Source organism: Myotis brandtii, unplaced genomic scaffold (assembly GCF_000412655.1).
Source record: "Myotis brandtii unplaced genomic scaffold, ASM41265v1 scaffold122, whole genome shotgun sequence".
NCBI classification, from domain to species: domain Eukaryota; kingdom Metazoa; phylum Chordata; class Mammalia; order Chiroptera; family Vespertilionidae; genus Myotis; species Myotis brandtii.
The window spans coordinates 138,721-155,553 of NW_005354255.1; the positions used below are offsets into that span (position 1 = coordinate 138,721).

The 16,833-nt window shown below is 52.3% G+C and overlaps 2 protein-coding genes across 3 annotated transcripts in view; both read left to right on the forward strand.

The window, feature by feature from the left end:
- The window catches only part of DPP9 (dipeptidyl-peptidase 9), a 37,919-nt gene extending 25,677 nt beyond the window's left edge, over positions 1-12,242 (forward strand). Inside the window, exons 14-21 of one of the 2 annotated variants that reach the window (XM_005858769.2) lie at positions 791-943; positions 1,363-1,498; positions 4,045-4,190; positions 5,064-5,210; positions 6,370-6,522; positions 7,137-7,279; positions 8,498-8,609; positions 10,261-12,242. In XM_005858769.2, the coding sequence (XP_005858831.1) occupies positions 791-943; positions 1,363-1,498; positions 4,045-4,190; positions 5,064-5,210; positions 6,370-6,522; positions 7,137-7,279; positions 8,498-8,609; positions 10,261-10,353 (1,083 nt within the window). In that variant the 3' untranslated portion in view covers positions 10,354-12,242. Of the gene's footprint in view, positions 1-790; positions 944-1,362; positions 1,499-4,044; positions 4,191-5,063; positions 5,211-6,369; positions 6,523-6,634; positions 6,770-7,136; positions 7,280-8,497; positions 8,610-10,260 lie in introns of those variants that run through there. The other variant, XM_005858770.2, reaches the window with a different exon arrangement.
- A 3,475-nt stretch (positions 12,243-15,717) lies between these two features.
- MYDGF (myeloid-derived growth factor) overlaps positions 15,718-16,833 on the forward strand; it is an 11,845-nt gene continuing 10,729 nt past the window's right edge. The window contains exon 1 of the mRNA XM_005858841.2: positions 15,718-15,861. Coding sequence (XP_005858903.1) covers positions 15,718-15,861 — 144 coding nt within the window. The remainder of the gene's footprint in view (positions 15,862-16,833) is intronic.

The window sequence follows — 16,833 nt, forward strand, 5'->3', positions numbered from 1 at the left end:
ACTTGCAGAGCTTTCCTATTTGCACACATCATTTTAGGGGGTTTCTAGAGGTTTTTTAGAAAATAGTTTTTTTGTGGACACAGAACTGTGCCATGGTTATGGAACAATTCCACCTTTTCGGACACTCCTCTTGTCACCTTTCTTCAGTCTTAAGAGCACTTTGAGCGTCTTTGTCCCTCCATTTTGAAATCCCCTCCTGGGTGAAGTCCTCAGGAACAGTTCCCAGAGGTCTCACTGCCAGGTCAGAGGACACACTTTTTTTGTTTTGCCTCCATGTTGCCAGGTTGGCCCCAGAGAGGCAGTGCCTATCCCCATCCCCAGAGCAGGGTTTTTCCCTCTCCTCCTGAAGACATCACCTAAGAACCCCACAGGGATATAGGTGGGGCAGGGAGTGCCACCTCTTTTACCCCATGCATCTGAGTCACAGGTGGGCTGACCCCACCCGGGACCAGGGCCTGGGACTGGCAGGCCCTTGGGCCCAGGATGGCCCCTCCCTCCGCCTCTGTGGGAGGCTCTGGGCATGCCCAGAGTAACTGTCCAGGGTTCTGATTCTAAGTTGCTCCTGGATGTGCAGCCAGCCCAGGAGCAACTTAGATCTGCTCCCACCCCACAGGGTCTGAGAAGTGCATCTCTTCCAGACACTTCTCCGGCCAACTTGGGGGAATAACAGGTCCCCTGCTCACAGAACACTGGGCCCTCCCTGTGGGGGTAGGGAGATGGGCAGGGGTCATGGGAAAGCAGGCCTGGGAAGCGTTGGGCAGCCTCACAAGGAGCCCCTGTGTCCCCACAGATCTGGGTCAATGAGGAGACGAAGCTGGTGTACTTCCAAGGCACGAAGGACACTCCCCTGGAGCACCACCTCTACGTGGTCAGCTACGAGTCGGCCAGTGAGATTGTGCGCCTCACCACGCCCGGCTTCTCCCACAGCTGCTCCATGAGCCAGGTGGGCACTCCCCTGAGTCCGGCTGCTCTTGATGGCACTATCCCTGTACCCGCCTTAGCCTCTCAGAACATTCTAGAACATCAGGCAGCAGCCAAGCACAGGGCCACTCCCCATCCAGGGTAAACAGTTGGTAGCAGTTTGCTGACTATAGAACCAGAGAGATGGTATAGGAAGAATCTGAGTCTGACCACGTGGGACCCCTGGCCAGGGGACAGAGTCCTCTGGGCCTCAGTTTGCTTATCTGAAAAATGGGGGTAATGATAATAGTAGCCACCCCACATGGGTGGGGTTTTGAGGTTTAAATGAGCACTTACACAGGGTAAGGATGGTCAGTATCAGTGAAGGTTGGCCAGTGATGGGACAAAGGGTGCAGAATTGGGGGTGGGGAGAGGTGCTCAGCGCCCCCGTCCTACCCGCAGAATTTCGACATGTTCATCAGCCACTACAGCAGTGTGGGCACACCACCCTGCGTGCACGTCTACAAGCTGACCGGCCCCGATGATGACCCTCTGCACAAGCAGCCTCAGTTCTGGGCCAGCATGATGGAGGCAGCCAGTAAGTAGCCCCAGATCCTCTGGGACTTGACTGAGACTTGCCCCTTGGGAGACTCAGCTTGCCCGTCTATAAAATGGATTGGGGTCCCATCAGATAACACTGGTGAGAGGAGGGTGTCCTGGAGGGTGTGAGGCAGCGAGCAGCCTGCAGCCCTCCCTGCTAGGCCTCCCCAGCGTCTGGCCTCTCCCGGCAGCCCTGAGAGCTCCTCTCAAACATGACCACTGGCCCCAGCTGTCCTGTGGGCTCTGGCCCTGGGACAGTCTCCTTTCTGTGCTGCAGTTAAGGCCTGCCCCTCACAGAGCAGACTCGGTTCAGGAGCCGACTGCCTGCCAGCGGGTCCCTGAGGCATCCTTGTCCTCAGGGGCAGCGTCTCCAGGGCGCAGAGCAGATGCTTGGGAGCCTTTGTAGAAGGCCTGGAGGTCAGGCACAGGCGGAGCCTCGGAAAACAGGAGGCATCTGTCAGTTTGCCCGGGAGCCAGGAGGGGGGCCTTTACGCTGCTGGGGTGACCCCAGGTTCCAATTCTGGCTGCAGAACCAAGGACAAGTCAGCTTGTCTCCCTAAAATGTTCCTTTATCTGCAAAGTGTTACAATGTCTATTCTTAGGATGAAAATCAAAGCCTTCCAAACACACAAGAATCTCTCCCTAAGAAGGACGCCCTTCCCTGACCCAGACCTGCCACTTGCTAGATTTCCAGATGTTCTGGGAAATAGGAAGCCCTGGCATTTGTAAAGTATTTATGGGCTAGAAAACATCTTTATCATCACCCCCTGGAACCTTAATAGGTAAAAGGCTTCTCCACCTAATACAGTGGTTCTCAACCTTCCTAATGCCGCGACCCTTTAATACAGTTCCTCATGCTGTGGTGATCTCCAATTTCATTGTTACAAATTGAACATAATTAAACCATAGTGATTAATCACAAAAACAATATGTAATTATATACGTGTTTTCCGATGGTCTTAGGCGACCCCTGTGAAAGGGTCGTTCGACCCCCAAAGGGGTCGCGACCCACAGGTTGAGAACCGCTGACCTAATAACTCAGTCCATGACTCTCTGCACGTCAACAACACTGGACATGATGGAGCAGGACCCTCAGCCCTGGTTCACAGATGAGGGCGGGTCTTGCACAGCAGCAGGGGAGCAGCGATGGGAACTTGGGTGTCCTGATGCCCAGCCCTGGACCTGCAGGCAGGAGGACTAGGGACTGTTTTCCAAAACTGCTGATCTTGCCATGTTTGCAGACAACCTCTATGAGCAGTTGGCCAGCTGTGGCCAAATCCCGCCATGCTCCGTCATTTGCATCATCTGTGGCCGCCTTAGGGCCACAACAGCAAAGCTTGGTTGTTGGTTGTTACTACAGAGACACAGAAAGTCGTCTCAGCACCTAAGGCCAAAAATATTCTCCACCCCTTTCCAGTAAACATTCCACAACCTACATTACCACTTACTTATTTAACTTTCTAAAAAAATATTTTTTAATGGATTTTAGAGAGAGAGGAAGGAAGGGGGTGGGGGGGAAGAGAGAGAGAAACATTGATCAGTTGTCTTCCATATACACTCCACACTCCGATTGGGGATCGAACCTGCAACCTGGGTACGTGCACTGACCAGGAATCGAACCGGCGACCTTTCGGTACACAGTACAATACTCAGTCAACTGAGCCACACCAGCCAGGGCACCTTATTTAACTTTCAAATCTGACCCTGTTTACCTGAATAAAATCATCTTAGAGACTTTCTTCATGATCATGATCCAAACACCCGTGTTGCTTTGCAAAAATGAAAGCAATTATAAAGATTTGAGAGAAACAGACCATGAAATTGTCTGTCAAATCACAGAAGTGATGTCACCTTCCTGGGGGAATCAGCTAGCGCAGTGATGGCGAACCTATGACACACGTGTCAGAGGTGACACGCGAACTCATTTTTTTGGTTGATTTTTTTCTTTGTTAAATGGCATTTAAATATATAAAATAAATATCAAAAATATAAGTCTTTGTTTTACTATGGTTGCAAATATAAAAAAATTTCTATATGTGACACGGCACCAGAGTTAAGTTAGGGTTTTTCAAAATGCTGACACGCCGAGCTCAAAAGGTTCGCCATCACTGGGCTAGCGTCAGCGGCTGCTGGAGCCGGTTCACTCCTGGCTCTCTGACTTAAAAAAACCTTTGAGCCCTAACCGGTTTGGCTCAGTGGATAGAGCGTCGACCTGCGGACTCAAGGGTCCCAGGTTCGATTCCCATCAAGGGCATGTACCTTGGTTGCGGGCACATCCCCAGTAGGGGGTGTGCAGGAGGCAGCTGATCGATGTTTCTCTCTCATCGATGTTTCTAACTCTCTATCCCTCTCCCTTCCTCTCTGTAAAAAAAAAATCAATAAAATATATTTAAGCCCCGTCCCTCTGATAAATAAATAACCTTTGAAAAGCAGAGGATGGGGTGCTTCCAGCTCACCCTCAGCGGGTGGAGGCCAGGCAGTGGAGTGTGGGTGTCAGCTGGCTCTGGGCTCCTGTCTGAGTAGCCACGGATTCTCTGTCTGTAGGCTGCCCCCCCGATTATGTGCCCCCGGAAATCTTTGACTTCCACACGCGGTCTGATGTGCAGCTCTACGGCATGATCTACAAGCCGCATGCGGTGCAGCCAGGGAAGAAGCACCCCACTGTCCTCTTTGTGTACGGAGGCCCCCAGGTGGGTACTGGCCCTGTTCCTCACACCCCCTCCCCACATGCCAGGACTGGAGTGCCCCCTCGGACCACACAGGGTTCTGGGGTCCCTCAAGCTTCTGCCTCTGGCTTTCTGTACACCTTATCCTCCCTGATGACCCCCGCTCCCCCTTCTCCTGCTGATGCTCCCTTGTCCCTTTGGGAAGCCCCCCTCATCCCAGGTGTTCCTTTGGGCCACCTGCCCAATAGTGATCCACTCTCACCCATGGCCACCAGCATGGGGACAGAGGTGGCCATGGGCCCTGGGCCCAGGTCTCTGAGAAGGGGACATCTAAGACAGTGGTTCTCACTTGGGAGTCCTGTCCTTCAGGGGACACTGGATGGTATCTGGGCAATTATCACAACTCGGGGAAAAACACTTCTGGCATCGATGAGTGGAGGCCTGTCTACGTGCTCCAGCGCCCACTATGAACCCCTCCCCCCATACACACACACACAGGGAATGATAAGGCCCCGAATAGTAACAGCACCAAAGTGAGGAGGTGGTTGAAGTCAAGTTCCTCAGAGAAAGCACCTGCTGCCACACCAGCCATTCCCCCACCATCATTTGTGTCTGCTTTTTAGAGATAACTGAGGGGTAGAAAGGAGGCAGAACAAGGCTGTAGGAACAAGGCTTGGTGCAGCATGGGCCCCTCTCCCTTTCCACTCCCTCACGTCCAGAACCCTTCCGGGCCATTCATAGTCTTTACAGTACAGTACAGGCTCCTTATTAGGCTGGAAGACCCCCGCCCCGTCCCTCTGGCATCGGGGCCATCTAGCCCATTCTGTCTCGCATCTCATGCTGGATTTCTTACCACTTGCCCAAAGCCCCACGTCCTCGCTTTGCCCTCCCCCACAGGTGCAGCTGGTCAATAACTCCTTCAAGGGAATCAAGTATTTGCGGCTCAACACGCTGGCGTCCCTGGGCTACGCTGTGGTTGTGATTGATGGCAGGGGCTCATGTCAGCGAGGTCTTCGGTTCGAAGGGGCCCTGAAAAACCAAATGGTAACTTTTCTTCCCAGTCTCTCCGGGCCCTTCCTGTGTAGCGAAGGGAGATCTGGGTTTTGTTGGCTCAGGGTTTGGGGCGGCTCCGGGTCACCTCCTTCAAGGACCGTCATAAGTGGAGTGGCCTTTTGGAACCAAGGGGAACATCTGCTTTGCTGCTCAGCTCTGAGCTTCGTCTCATGGGGACACAGGTATACACCCATCCCACCTGGTGCCTGAAACCAGACACATCAGTACAGGCCCAGGCGGCAGGAGGAGCCAAGGGCTGGGCTGGACAGGGACTGGTGGCTGCACAAGTGGTGCTAACGGTGATGGTGGAGACCATGATGATGATATGATGATGATGATGGTGATGGTTGTGTTGATGATATGATGATGATGATGGTGGTGGTGGTGGTGGTGATAGTGATTGTGTTAATGAGAGCCAAGGGCTGGGCTGGACAGGGACTGGTAGCTGCACAAGCGGTGCTAACAGTGATGGTGGAGACCATGATGATGATATGATGATAATGATGGTGATGGTTGTGTTGATGATATGATGATGTGATGGTGATGGTGGTGGTGGTGATGATGGTGATGGTGGTGACAGTAGTAATTGTGTTAATGGTGGTGATGGTGATGTTGATGGTGGTGACAGTAGTGATTGTGTTAATGGTGGTGATGGTGATGATGTGGTGGTGGAGATGGTGGTGATGGTGGTGACAGTAGTGATTGTGTTAATGGTGGTGATGGTGACGATGGTGGTGGTGGTGGCGGTGATAGTGATTGTGTTAATGGTGGTGATGGTGATGGTGGTGGTGGTGGTGGAGATGATGACACCAACTATTCATTGAGCCCTAGCATGTGCCAGACCTCTGAGTGTAGGACACTCACCATCTCATGTTGCCCTCATGTCCACTGTAAAATGGGTCCTATTCAGGTTAACACCCTCGTTTTGGGGTGGGAAAACTGAGGCCCAGAGAGAGGATGTGACTTTCTCAGAGGAACAGCCAGGAGGTAGCAGGGCAGGGTTGGTGCCAGGCCTGTCTGACCACTGCCCCAGAGAGCAGGGCGAGTGTGAATGGAGCTTTGATCCGAGAGGGAGAGGGCTCCTCACAAGGGGCAGAGGTGGGACAGCAGTAGGAGGAGCCACTGAGAGGTTCCCGGCCTCGTCCCCCAGGGCCAGGTGGAGATTGAGGACCAGGTGGAGGGCCTGCAGTTCGTGGCCCAGAAGTATGGCTTCATCGACCTGAGCCGGGTGGCCATCCACGGCTGGTCCTACGGAGGCTTCCTCTCGCTCATGGGGCTGATCCACAAGCCTCAAGTGTTCAAGGTGGGTCCTGCCCCGCGCCCTCCCTCTTGTCTGCTAGCACCGCCCAGGCCCCTGGAGCCCTTGGGGGAGGCATCTCGGCAGGGCTTTGCCACGTGGCTGTTTCTCCCCGCAGCAGCCCCATGGGGCCGAGCCCCCCTCCTCATTGCCCGCCACTGCTGACCCCAGGATGGCGTCCGGCTGCACAAAACCCCGCCAGCAGCTCTCTGTGGGAGGCTGAGCCTGGGACCCCGGCCTCGGATGGGCAGAGGTGGGGCATGGTGTGAAGAGCATCGGGGGAGGGGCCCCCAGGCCGGCAGCACTGTCCGGGCACCGCGGGGCGGCGATGAGGAGGAGGAGGCAGAAAGGCAGTGGGACCAGGGAGGAGTCGATCCCGGCCTAAACATGCCCGTTCAATTCACCCTCCCTCGACAGCACACAGTCCACGGGGGACACGTGGTCTGAGGGCCCCTCCCTGCCAGCCCCCCTCCCGTGTGCATGCCCGCTCCTCATGTCCTCCGGGGGAGGCCCCGGGACAGCCAGTTGAATGAGGGCTCCCGAAACCTGACCCATGTGCATGTGTCTCTCCTCCTCTCTCTCTCTTTCTCTCTGCCCTGTCCATCCACTGTGGCCCACAGGTGGCCATCGCAGGTGCCCCGGTCACAGTCTGGATGGCCTATGACACAGGGTACACGGAACGTTACATGGACGTCCCAGAGAACAACCAACTTGGCTATGAGGCGGGCTCCGTGGCCCTGCACGTGGAGAAGCTGCCCAATGAGTAAGGCCCCTCCCTGCCCTGGCAGTTCTGAGTCACTGGGTGCTCCTGCCTCTGACGCTGCTCCCTGGCTTCCGCTCCTCCCTCTCCCTGCTTCAGTCTCACGTCCCCTCCCGCAGCCCTGTCACCTCTCCGATCCTCCCAGGATGTGGTGTCTGGGTGCTCTGGGAGGGAGGCCCCTGGCCCTGCCCTCAGAATGCTGTAAGGAAAGTTCTAGGTTTGTACCACTGTACATGTGGACAGCCTCATTACCCGAGCACATGGCCTGCCAGAGGCCCATCAGTTGGTCTTCAACATGAACAGTCTTTGTCTTGTGGGTTTTGACACTCTGGTTTGGGACCCAGTTCCACATGGTTGTAACACTGGATGCATCAGGCCAGCTCAGATGTCCCATGGCATGCCTTTGGCATTGGCATCTGATTCTCTGATTAAAGAAATCAGTGTTGCCACTTTCAGCTCTGGCTCTGTCTGAACGTATGCCGGGCTCCCATGCCTTTCATGCTGGGGTTCCCTTTGCCCTCTAACCCCGCCTGGGCTCCCTGGGAGGCCAACATGCAGCCAAACTTGGAACCCCCTGCTCTAGACCTGTGCCATCTACTTCAGATCACATTCACTCACATCCACTGAGATAATCAATCCATTGAGACAGGCGCAGATTGCTGGTTGCCAGGGTGTGGAAATGACTGATGATGCCGTGGGGTTTTGCTTTGGGATGTTGGAATGTTCTGGAACTAGATAGAGGTGATGGTTGTACAACCTTGTGAATACACAAAATGCCCCTGGAATTTTGCTTTAAAATGAGTTAACTTCAGGCTATGTGAATTTCACCCCAATAAATTACTTTTTAAAGTCAAATGTGGCCACTTTGCCGCATTTCAAGTGCTCAGTAGCCACGTGTGCTGGTGACTTTTGGGCTGGGCAGGTCTATAACCTTCCGTCATCCCAGAGTGCCTCGGGCAGCACTGCCCTAAAAGCTTTCTGTAGCTCAGGCCATTGCACACATAGCCAAGAGCACCCTCTCCCCTCCTTGCCCGGAAGTGAGGAGGTCTCCCTGACCCACCAGTTATGCCGGTGTGTCTCCCCCGCACCCCCGCCCCCCTCCCTCCACTACCTGTTACTTCCGCCCTCGCTGCCCCTGGGCTGGGGAAGGACACTGGGACTAACTGCCTCTGGGCGGGAGAGGAGGGTCCCACCTCCACCCTCACCCACCTTGTCTTCCAGGCCCAACCGCCTGCTCATCCTGCACGGCTTCCTGGATGAGAACGTGCACTTTTTCCACACAAACTTTCTCGTCTCCCAGCTGATTCGAGCCGGAAAACCTTACCAGCTCCAGGTGGGTGGCTCCTGGATGCTTTGGGTCCCTCCCGGGAGCTGACAAGGTGGGAGTGGCAACCAGGGTGGCATCACCTCTCACTGCACTTGCCACCTCTCCCTGGGCTCCCTATAGCCAGTGTCCATTTGTCCTTGATGCAGCAGTCATGGTTGATCGCTCCGGTCCATGCTGCCCCTGTGCTGGGAACACAGCTAGACTCACCCCAGCCCAGAGCCTGGTGGAGGGTAGTCGATGCAACTGAAATCACACACAGGTTTTAAACCAAGAAACTTGGAGGAACTGTCCAGGGTTCTGCAAGCATCTAGGTGGGGTATTGGCTGGGATGTCAGAAAATTTCCTAAAGAGGTGGCATTTAAGGGAACTAAAGACTACGTGGGGAGTCAGCCAGGCCCCAGGGTGGGGGAGGTGTGTGGAGGACACCAGACACAGGAAACCAGTGGATGGAGCAGCTCAGGGACAGGAGACTAGGGTGGCTGGGGAGTAAGCTGGAGAGGAGTTGGAGACCAGGGCAGGCCCAGGTGGCTGGGCCTCAGGTGAAAAGTGGGGTATTGGGAAAGGGATGGTGCTTTAGTAGTAAGGGGTAGGCCTGGGGGGGGCGGGGGTTTTGTTCTAAGGGGGAGAAGAGGTGTCCAGCCCTGAGAGCAGGACTGTGACTGTTTTGCTTGCTATGTGACCAGCATCCCTCTGGCTGCCCTGTAGACAGGGGCCAGTAGGACATGAGCCATAGTCAGTTTCCTGGCAGGAAAGGGGTCAACACTGGGGAGCAAGAAGCCCAGTGGGTGTGGAGGAATTCTGGAGGCAAGAGGGACAGATTGATCACATGCCGCCACGATGTCTTTCTGCTTCCCAGACGCCTCCATGTGCTCTGTCCTGTCAAACGTGGCAGGAGGGAAGCAGGCAGAGTTGGGTATTTTTATTAATCCTCACCCAAGGGTAGGTTTATTGATTTTAGAGAGAAAGGAAGGGTGGGAAAGAGAGAAACATTGATTAGTTATCTCCCTTATGCCCCTCATCTGGGGACCGAACCCACAACCTAGGTATGTGCCCTGACCAGGAATCGAACCCTCAACCTTTTGGTGTACAAGACAATGATCCAACCAACTAAGCCACCTAGCCAAAGCAAGGGCAGAGCTTCTGTGGGGGTGAAGAACTGTTAGAGTGCCTCTCGGCAACCCCACCCCCAGCCACACATGCTTCTCACAAATAGGCCAGAGGCAGCTGCAGATCAGGGCAAAAGTCAGGCGGGCCCAGGATGGAATCGCAAATGTCCTTCTGAGCCTGAAGTCATGACCAGGTAGCTGGGATAGTTGTTCCCTCCTATGTGGCAGGTCTGTTAGCCTTGGGCCTCGCTTCCTCATCTGTGAAATGAGCACAAATACCCCCTGCCTCCCAGTGAGGCTGTGAGAGCCAAATGAATTTTCGCAGGAAAAGCATTTAGACCCTGCCTCCCCAGGAGAAATTGGAAGTGAGATAACACTCTGTTGTGGGTGGGAGCATGGCTCATGCTCTTTTGTCGCCATGCAGAAGTGGGTGGTAGCACAGGCCCTGAGGGGTGATGCCCTGAGCCAGAAATGGGGATGGGCTCCAGAGTGCCGGGGTAGGCCAGCAGAGTTGCTCCGTGCCACCAGCCCTGCCTTCTCTGTCCACCCAGATCTACCCCAACGAGAGACACAGCATCCGCTGCCCCGAGTCCGGCGAGCACTATGAAGTCACGCTGCTGCACTTTCTACAAGAATACCTCTGAGGACCATGGCACTCGGCCGCACACTTAGAGCACAAGTGGTTTCTCCGCCGCTGCCACCACCACTACCACCACCACCACCACCAGTGAGACCAGGTGGAAGGACCGAGTGGCCTTGCAGCTCCCATCCTGCAGTGCCCTCGCCACAGCCCCTGCTGGACCGCCCAGGCCCAAGAGCCACCGCCTTCATGACCCGACGTCTTTTATCGTTTTTAAAAATGCTCCTGGGTTCTTTGCCTGCTGCTTCTTGGTTGCCAAGACGGAGAGATACGGCTGACCCACAGGGCACTTCCTGAAGCCATCCCCTCTCCCCATTGTCTGGGAGCAGGACGCCTGAACTCCGCTGGGCACCGGAGAGGTTGGGTCTGCCTCCTGGGCCGTGGCCCACCACTGCGCCCAGCCCGGAAGCATGCGATTGGTTGCCTTTTCTCCTCACCAGCCCCATTTCCTACTTGTGTTTTGTTTTTGGGGACATTTTTCATAATTATTTAAAAGACAGAAAGCAAGGGGTGCCTAAATCTGGAATTGGGGTCTGCCGCTGAGTAGCGGGGTTCAGCCCAGCCAGCACCCAGTGAGCCCTGCCTCTTTCGAAGCCCAGAGTGGGGAGTGGTGGCCAGCAGGTATGAGCGATGCACACGGTGCAGAGCAGCCTCCTGGGCCCGCCTCTCCCCAGCTAGTAGGCAGGCTCTGAACTCGTTCAGCTTCGGTCTCTGCTGGCCAGCGGCTGCTGCCCACCCCAGCCCTCCAGCCATGTGTCTGCCTGGCCCGCACAGACCAGATTCCGGGGTTGGGAGTGGAACCATCCCCACCTCAGGGTTATCTTTACTCCTTCCTTTCCCTCCCTGCCACGAGTTCTGTCAGGGGCGGGCGAGAAAAAAAAAAAAAAAAAGAACCCCAGAAACAAACCACCTCTACATATTAAGGAAAGAAAATATTTTTGTCAATTCTTATTCTTTTATAATTATGCGTGTACGAAGTAGGCTCATTAAACGATTCCAGATGGAAGCGTGGCCACTGCCTGAGTTTCCTTCTAAGCCCTGGGGATGGGGATGAGGGCCTTTTGGAAAGTGCAGGGTCCAGGAGGTGGCAGAGCCAAAGGCATGGCAGTCTTTGTAGTCAGCCCTGGACACCTTGGCACGAAAGGGAGGGACACCATGCGCTGCTCCTCCGAGTGGTCCAGTGAAGACAGCCCCCGCAGTTCTGATGTGTCACTCGGAATCCAGCATAGGATGTGGAGGGCGGTATAGACAGCCCTCCAGGCTTTCCCAGGGCAACAGCACAACCCAAGGTACAGCATCCTTCTGGCCGAATGCCCTGTGGGCCACCATTACTTCCTTTTGCCCTGTGCTTGTCCAGAGACATGACTCCGTGCTTCAGGCATCAGGAAAACCCCCTCTTCATGTTTGTCCTGACAGCAGAGAGATCCAGGAGGACTGGAGACGGTGCCTGTGTATGCGGCACGCAGGGTATTTGAGTTTCTGACAGAATGGCCTTGCTGAGTGCAGTCATCCTCTCCATCCTTTGGGAAGCTCTACCTTTATTTTTAATTGCTTAAAAAATAAGTACAAAAGGCTATTAGGGAGGAAAGATGCCCTTCGTCCCAAGTCTCTATTTTTAATAGCTGCATTCTATTCAGCTTTATGAATGTTCTATAAATTATTTTGCCAGGAACCTATTAAGGGACTAATAAAAGTTATTCTGGACCTTTTATATTAATCAGTATAAGGGTCAGCTGGCCTCTGTAAAGAGCCAGATAGTAAATATTTTGGGCTTTATAGGCCAGATAATCAGTGTTCCAACTACTCAACTTCACCCTTGTAGTTCAAAAGCAGCCACCAATGATATGTAAAGTGTAGGTTTAGCTGTGTGCCAATAAAACTTTATTTACAAAACCAGGCATCTAGCCAGATTCAACCCACAGACTGTAATTGGACAATTCCTGGTGTAAATGATACTGCAACCAATAGCCTTGTACATATTTTGGGTATATGTTTAAGTTTATTGGGTAAATTCCTAGAATTATTAAAGGCATATTCATTTTTAATTTTTGAAGAATACTGCCAACTTGCCTTCCAAAGAGAACGCCTCGGTGTGCACTTTGCCAAGAGGGAAGAAGAGTCAGTTTCTCCATTCCTTCACCAGTATTACGTGTTTTCAAACATTTTTATCTTCAATCTTAAGAGGTGAAACATGGCATCTCACTGTAACTTGAACTAAAAAATTTTTTATGTGTGGGAATATTTTCATGTTTTAAAGACACTAATTTACTAGTAATAATTTGCCCCCTTTCTTTTGATCTATTGACCTCATTGGTTTGTAGACACTATATATGAAGGAAATTAGTTCATTGTCATACAGGTTGAAAATTGAACTATGTTGCTGATTTCAAAATGTTTTACGGGTAGGATGGCTAAAATCATCTCAGGAACAAGATGTCTTTTACTTAACCCACTGTGAAATAAAATGGAGAGGAAACCAGTCCTAAGTCACAGAATGGTAGAAACTGGTGAGAAAGAGGACTCGGGGGTTGCCCCAGGAGACTTGGCAGCTGGCAACCCTCAATCATGTCAAAGCAGGAACTCGTTGTCATAACCTTCTCCCCCTGCCTCACCCAGTCAACATTCAGGTTGTCATGAGACAGCATCTGTTGGCCAGACTTCAGTCAGTCACACTCCTGCCCTGATAATGAGGTCTGGGAACAAGTGGGGTGCCAACAGGAAGGGGGAGTGAATGGTGGGCAGCTACAGAAGGACAGGTGTCTGACAGAAGGTCTCGGTATCTCGAGATGGCAGGTTAGAGATGTCTTTTTCTTCCTGTTGATACATGGCCAGTTTCCTCCACCTGATGGGGATTCCATGAGCAGGAGGGTCCCTGATGCTATTTGAGGTTCCCTGTGCACGTGCTTGATTCCTTTCCCAGTATAAGTGCTCATCTCTTCCCTAACTGGCAAGAACCCATATGTGGTAGACGTAAAACCCTGTGTCATATCTACTGCAGATATTTTCCTGGTTTGTCATTTTCCTTTCAAACATGTTTATGGTATTTTTCAAAAATAACTAGATACAGCCCAGCCAGTGTGGCTCGGTGGCTGAGCACCGATCTATGAACAAGGAAGTCACGGTTTGATTCCTCAGCAGGGCACATACCTGGGTTGCAGGCTCGATCCCCAGTCAGGGGTGTGCAGGAGGCAGCCGATCAGTAATTCTCATCATTGATGTTTCTATCCCTTTCTCCCTCTCCCTTTCTCTCTCTGAAATTAAAAAACATTTTAAACAAATAATATCTAGGAAGTTGCAAAAATGGCACAGACAGTCCCATGTACCCATCCCCCAGATTACATCTTACATCTTAACCATAGTACATTGTCAAACCAGGAAATTGACAGTACAATGTAATTCCAGTGGTCGGCAAACTGCGGCTCGCGAGCCACATATGGCTCTTTGGCCCCTTGAGTGTGGCTCTTCCAAAAAAATACCGACTTCTGCGCATGGGCCACGAAGTTTCAGTCGCACTGTACATGCGCACCTGCACGTGGTATTTTGTGGAAGAGCCACACTCAAGGGGCCAAAGAGCCATATGTGGCTCGCGAGCCGCAGTTTGCCGACCACTGGAATTACATTGTACTGTCAATTTCCTGGTTTGACAATGTACTATGGTTAAGATGTAAGATGTAATCTGGGGGATGGGTACATGGGACTGTCTGTGCCATTTTTGCAACTTCCTAGATATTATTTGTTTAAAATGTTTTTTAATTTCAGAGAGAGAAAGGGAGAGGGAGAAAGGGATAGAAACATCAATGATGAGAATTACTGATCGGCTGCCTCCTGCACACCCCTGACTGGGGATCGAGCCTGCAACCCAGGTATGTGCCCTGCTGAGGAATCAAACCATGACTTCCTTGTTCATAGATCGGTGCTCAGCCACCGAGCCACACTGGCTGGGCTGTATCTAGTTATTTTTGAAAAATACCATAAACATGTTTGAAAGGAAAATGACAAACCAGGAAAATATCTGCAGTAGATATGACACAGGGTTTTACGTCTACCACATATGGGTTCTTGCCAGTTAGGGAAGAGATGAGCACTTATACTGGGAAAGGAATCAAGCACGTGCACAGGGCCATGCTTTTGTTCCGGCCCTCCGGTCCAGTTTAAGAACCCATTGTGGCCCTCGAGTCAAAAAGTTTGCCCACCCCTGCCTAGCCAGTGAGCCAAACCTGTTAGGGCCTGTTGTTTCTTTTAAAACTGCTGGGTTTCACGTCATGACTAGAAAGCAGGATCTTTGGAATGATGGCTTTTCCTTTAAACTCCCTTAGTGTGTGTGTTGTGTATGTGTGTTTTGAGGCAAAAAGGAAAAACAAGAGGCTTGGGGCTCAGTCTTTCTAAACACACACACACACACCTACCTCTCTTTAGTAGGATACCCAGTCAGCTCATAATTGAAACACAATGTGTTGTTAACAACAGCTCTTGGTCACTAATTAAATTCTCCATAGCGACAAGCTGAAGGTCAGATGCAGGTGGGAATAGGAAAGACATGAATGGAACCATGCTGTGTAAAACACCAAAAACACAGGACAGCAGAACCAATTTCCAATGAACCCAGGAGGAAATTTCTTAACACAAGCAGGTATCTCCATTGAGGGCAGGCTGCCCCTGCCAAGTGGTGTGAATTCTGAAGTCAAGGTTATCTGGGAGCCGTCGGCCTCTACAGGAGCCTCCTGACCTCCCGAGACTGACCTTCATCCTGGGTGGGGGGTGTGCAGTAGAGATTTGATTGTAACACAGCCCAGCCTAAGGGTTACCTGTGACATTTTCTCTCTTCATTCTGTTCTTTCAAGTCAGGAAGAACCAGGAAAAGAGGCTGAATTCTGGACACTCCTGGCCATCGGGGTTTCTTAAATCCTAAGCAATTTGTGGCCCCCCCCCACACACACACACAATGATTCCTCCTGTAGTTGAAAATCTGGGATTTCTTCATTGGCATCTAGTGCTAGCAGCACCGAGAATTTAGAGTTCTCACCTGCAGTCCCTCCATCAATCCTCCTGGCAACTCCTGAGGTGAGGACTATTTTCTCTTAGATTTTTTATTTTGAAATAGAATTCTCTCATGTCCCTTGCTCATCTTCCCCCAATGTTAACATGGCACAGGCCAGGTATTGAAGCCAGGAAATGAACATCAACACAATCCTATTATAGACACAGACACAGACACAGACAGACCTTATTTGAATTTCAGCATTTCTCCTGTGAAGTCATTTTTCTGGTCCAGGACTGTTATGGGTTGAATATCTGTGTCTCCCCAAATTCGAGTTGAAGCCTAACCTCCAATGTGACTATTAGACGGGGAGGTTGGGGTGATGAGGCCATGAGGGTGGGGCCCCAGGACAGGCCGAGGGCACAGCCTGCGAACCGGGACGTGGCCTCACAGACGCGCAAAGCGCTGGAGCCGGATCCGCCCTCCCGGCCTCCGGAAGGTGAAAAGAAATGTGTTTTTGCCCCCGAATCTCTGGTATTTTTACAGCAGCCGGAATTCAGACAAGGACCGGAGCCAGGACCCTCGAATTGCAGCTTAGGGTCCGGATCTCCTTACTCTGTGACGGTTCCTCAGCGTTGTCTTTCATGACATTCTAACTGCTGGTTATCTTGTAAAACATCCCTCAACTGAGGTTCGTCTGATGGTTGCTTATAATTAGACTAGAGGCCCGGTGCACAAAATTTGTGCAAGGGGGGTGTCCCTCAGCCCGGCCTGCACCCTCTCACAATCTGGTACCACTGGCTCCTAACCGCTTGCCTTCCTGCCGCCTGATTGCCCCTAACCACCTCTGCCTGCCGGCCTGATCGCCCCCTAACTGCCCTCCCCTGCTGGCCTGATCGCCCCTAACTGCCTCTGCCTTGGCCCCCCGCCACCATGCTTTGTCTGGAAGGATGTCCGGAAGATGTCCAGTCTAATTAGCATATTACCCTTTTATTAATATATATTGCAATCCAGCATTTTGGACAGGAATCCAGAGGTGCATCCCGTGGGCGCCCCAGGACGCTGCAGTCTCATTTTTGGTGATGTTAACTTTGATCACTGGGCTAAGGTGGTGTCTCTATTGTAAAATTACTCTTTTTCTTGTTGTCATTAATGAGTATCTTGGGGGAAAATACTTTGAGTTTATGCAAACATCCTGTTTCTCATAACTTTCCACCACCCATTTTTAGTATCCATCAAGGGATCTTGGCTGCAACGATTATGAGGTATTTTCCCAGCGGTCATCTTCCATCTCCCTCACACAGCTTACGTTCACTAGTTTAAACTTTAGTGGCTCCCTTTTCTTTCCCTCCTTCCTTGTACCGTCACTAACTGGAAGAGCTGCGTTTAGTGAGGGCCGATGGAACCGAACCAAGACCACTCAGCGCGCCGGCCCGCCCTGCACTCCCAAGCCCCGCCCCGCCCCCCAAGCCCCGCCCCAAGATGGCGGCCAGAGGGAGGCAGGGC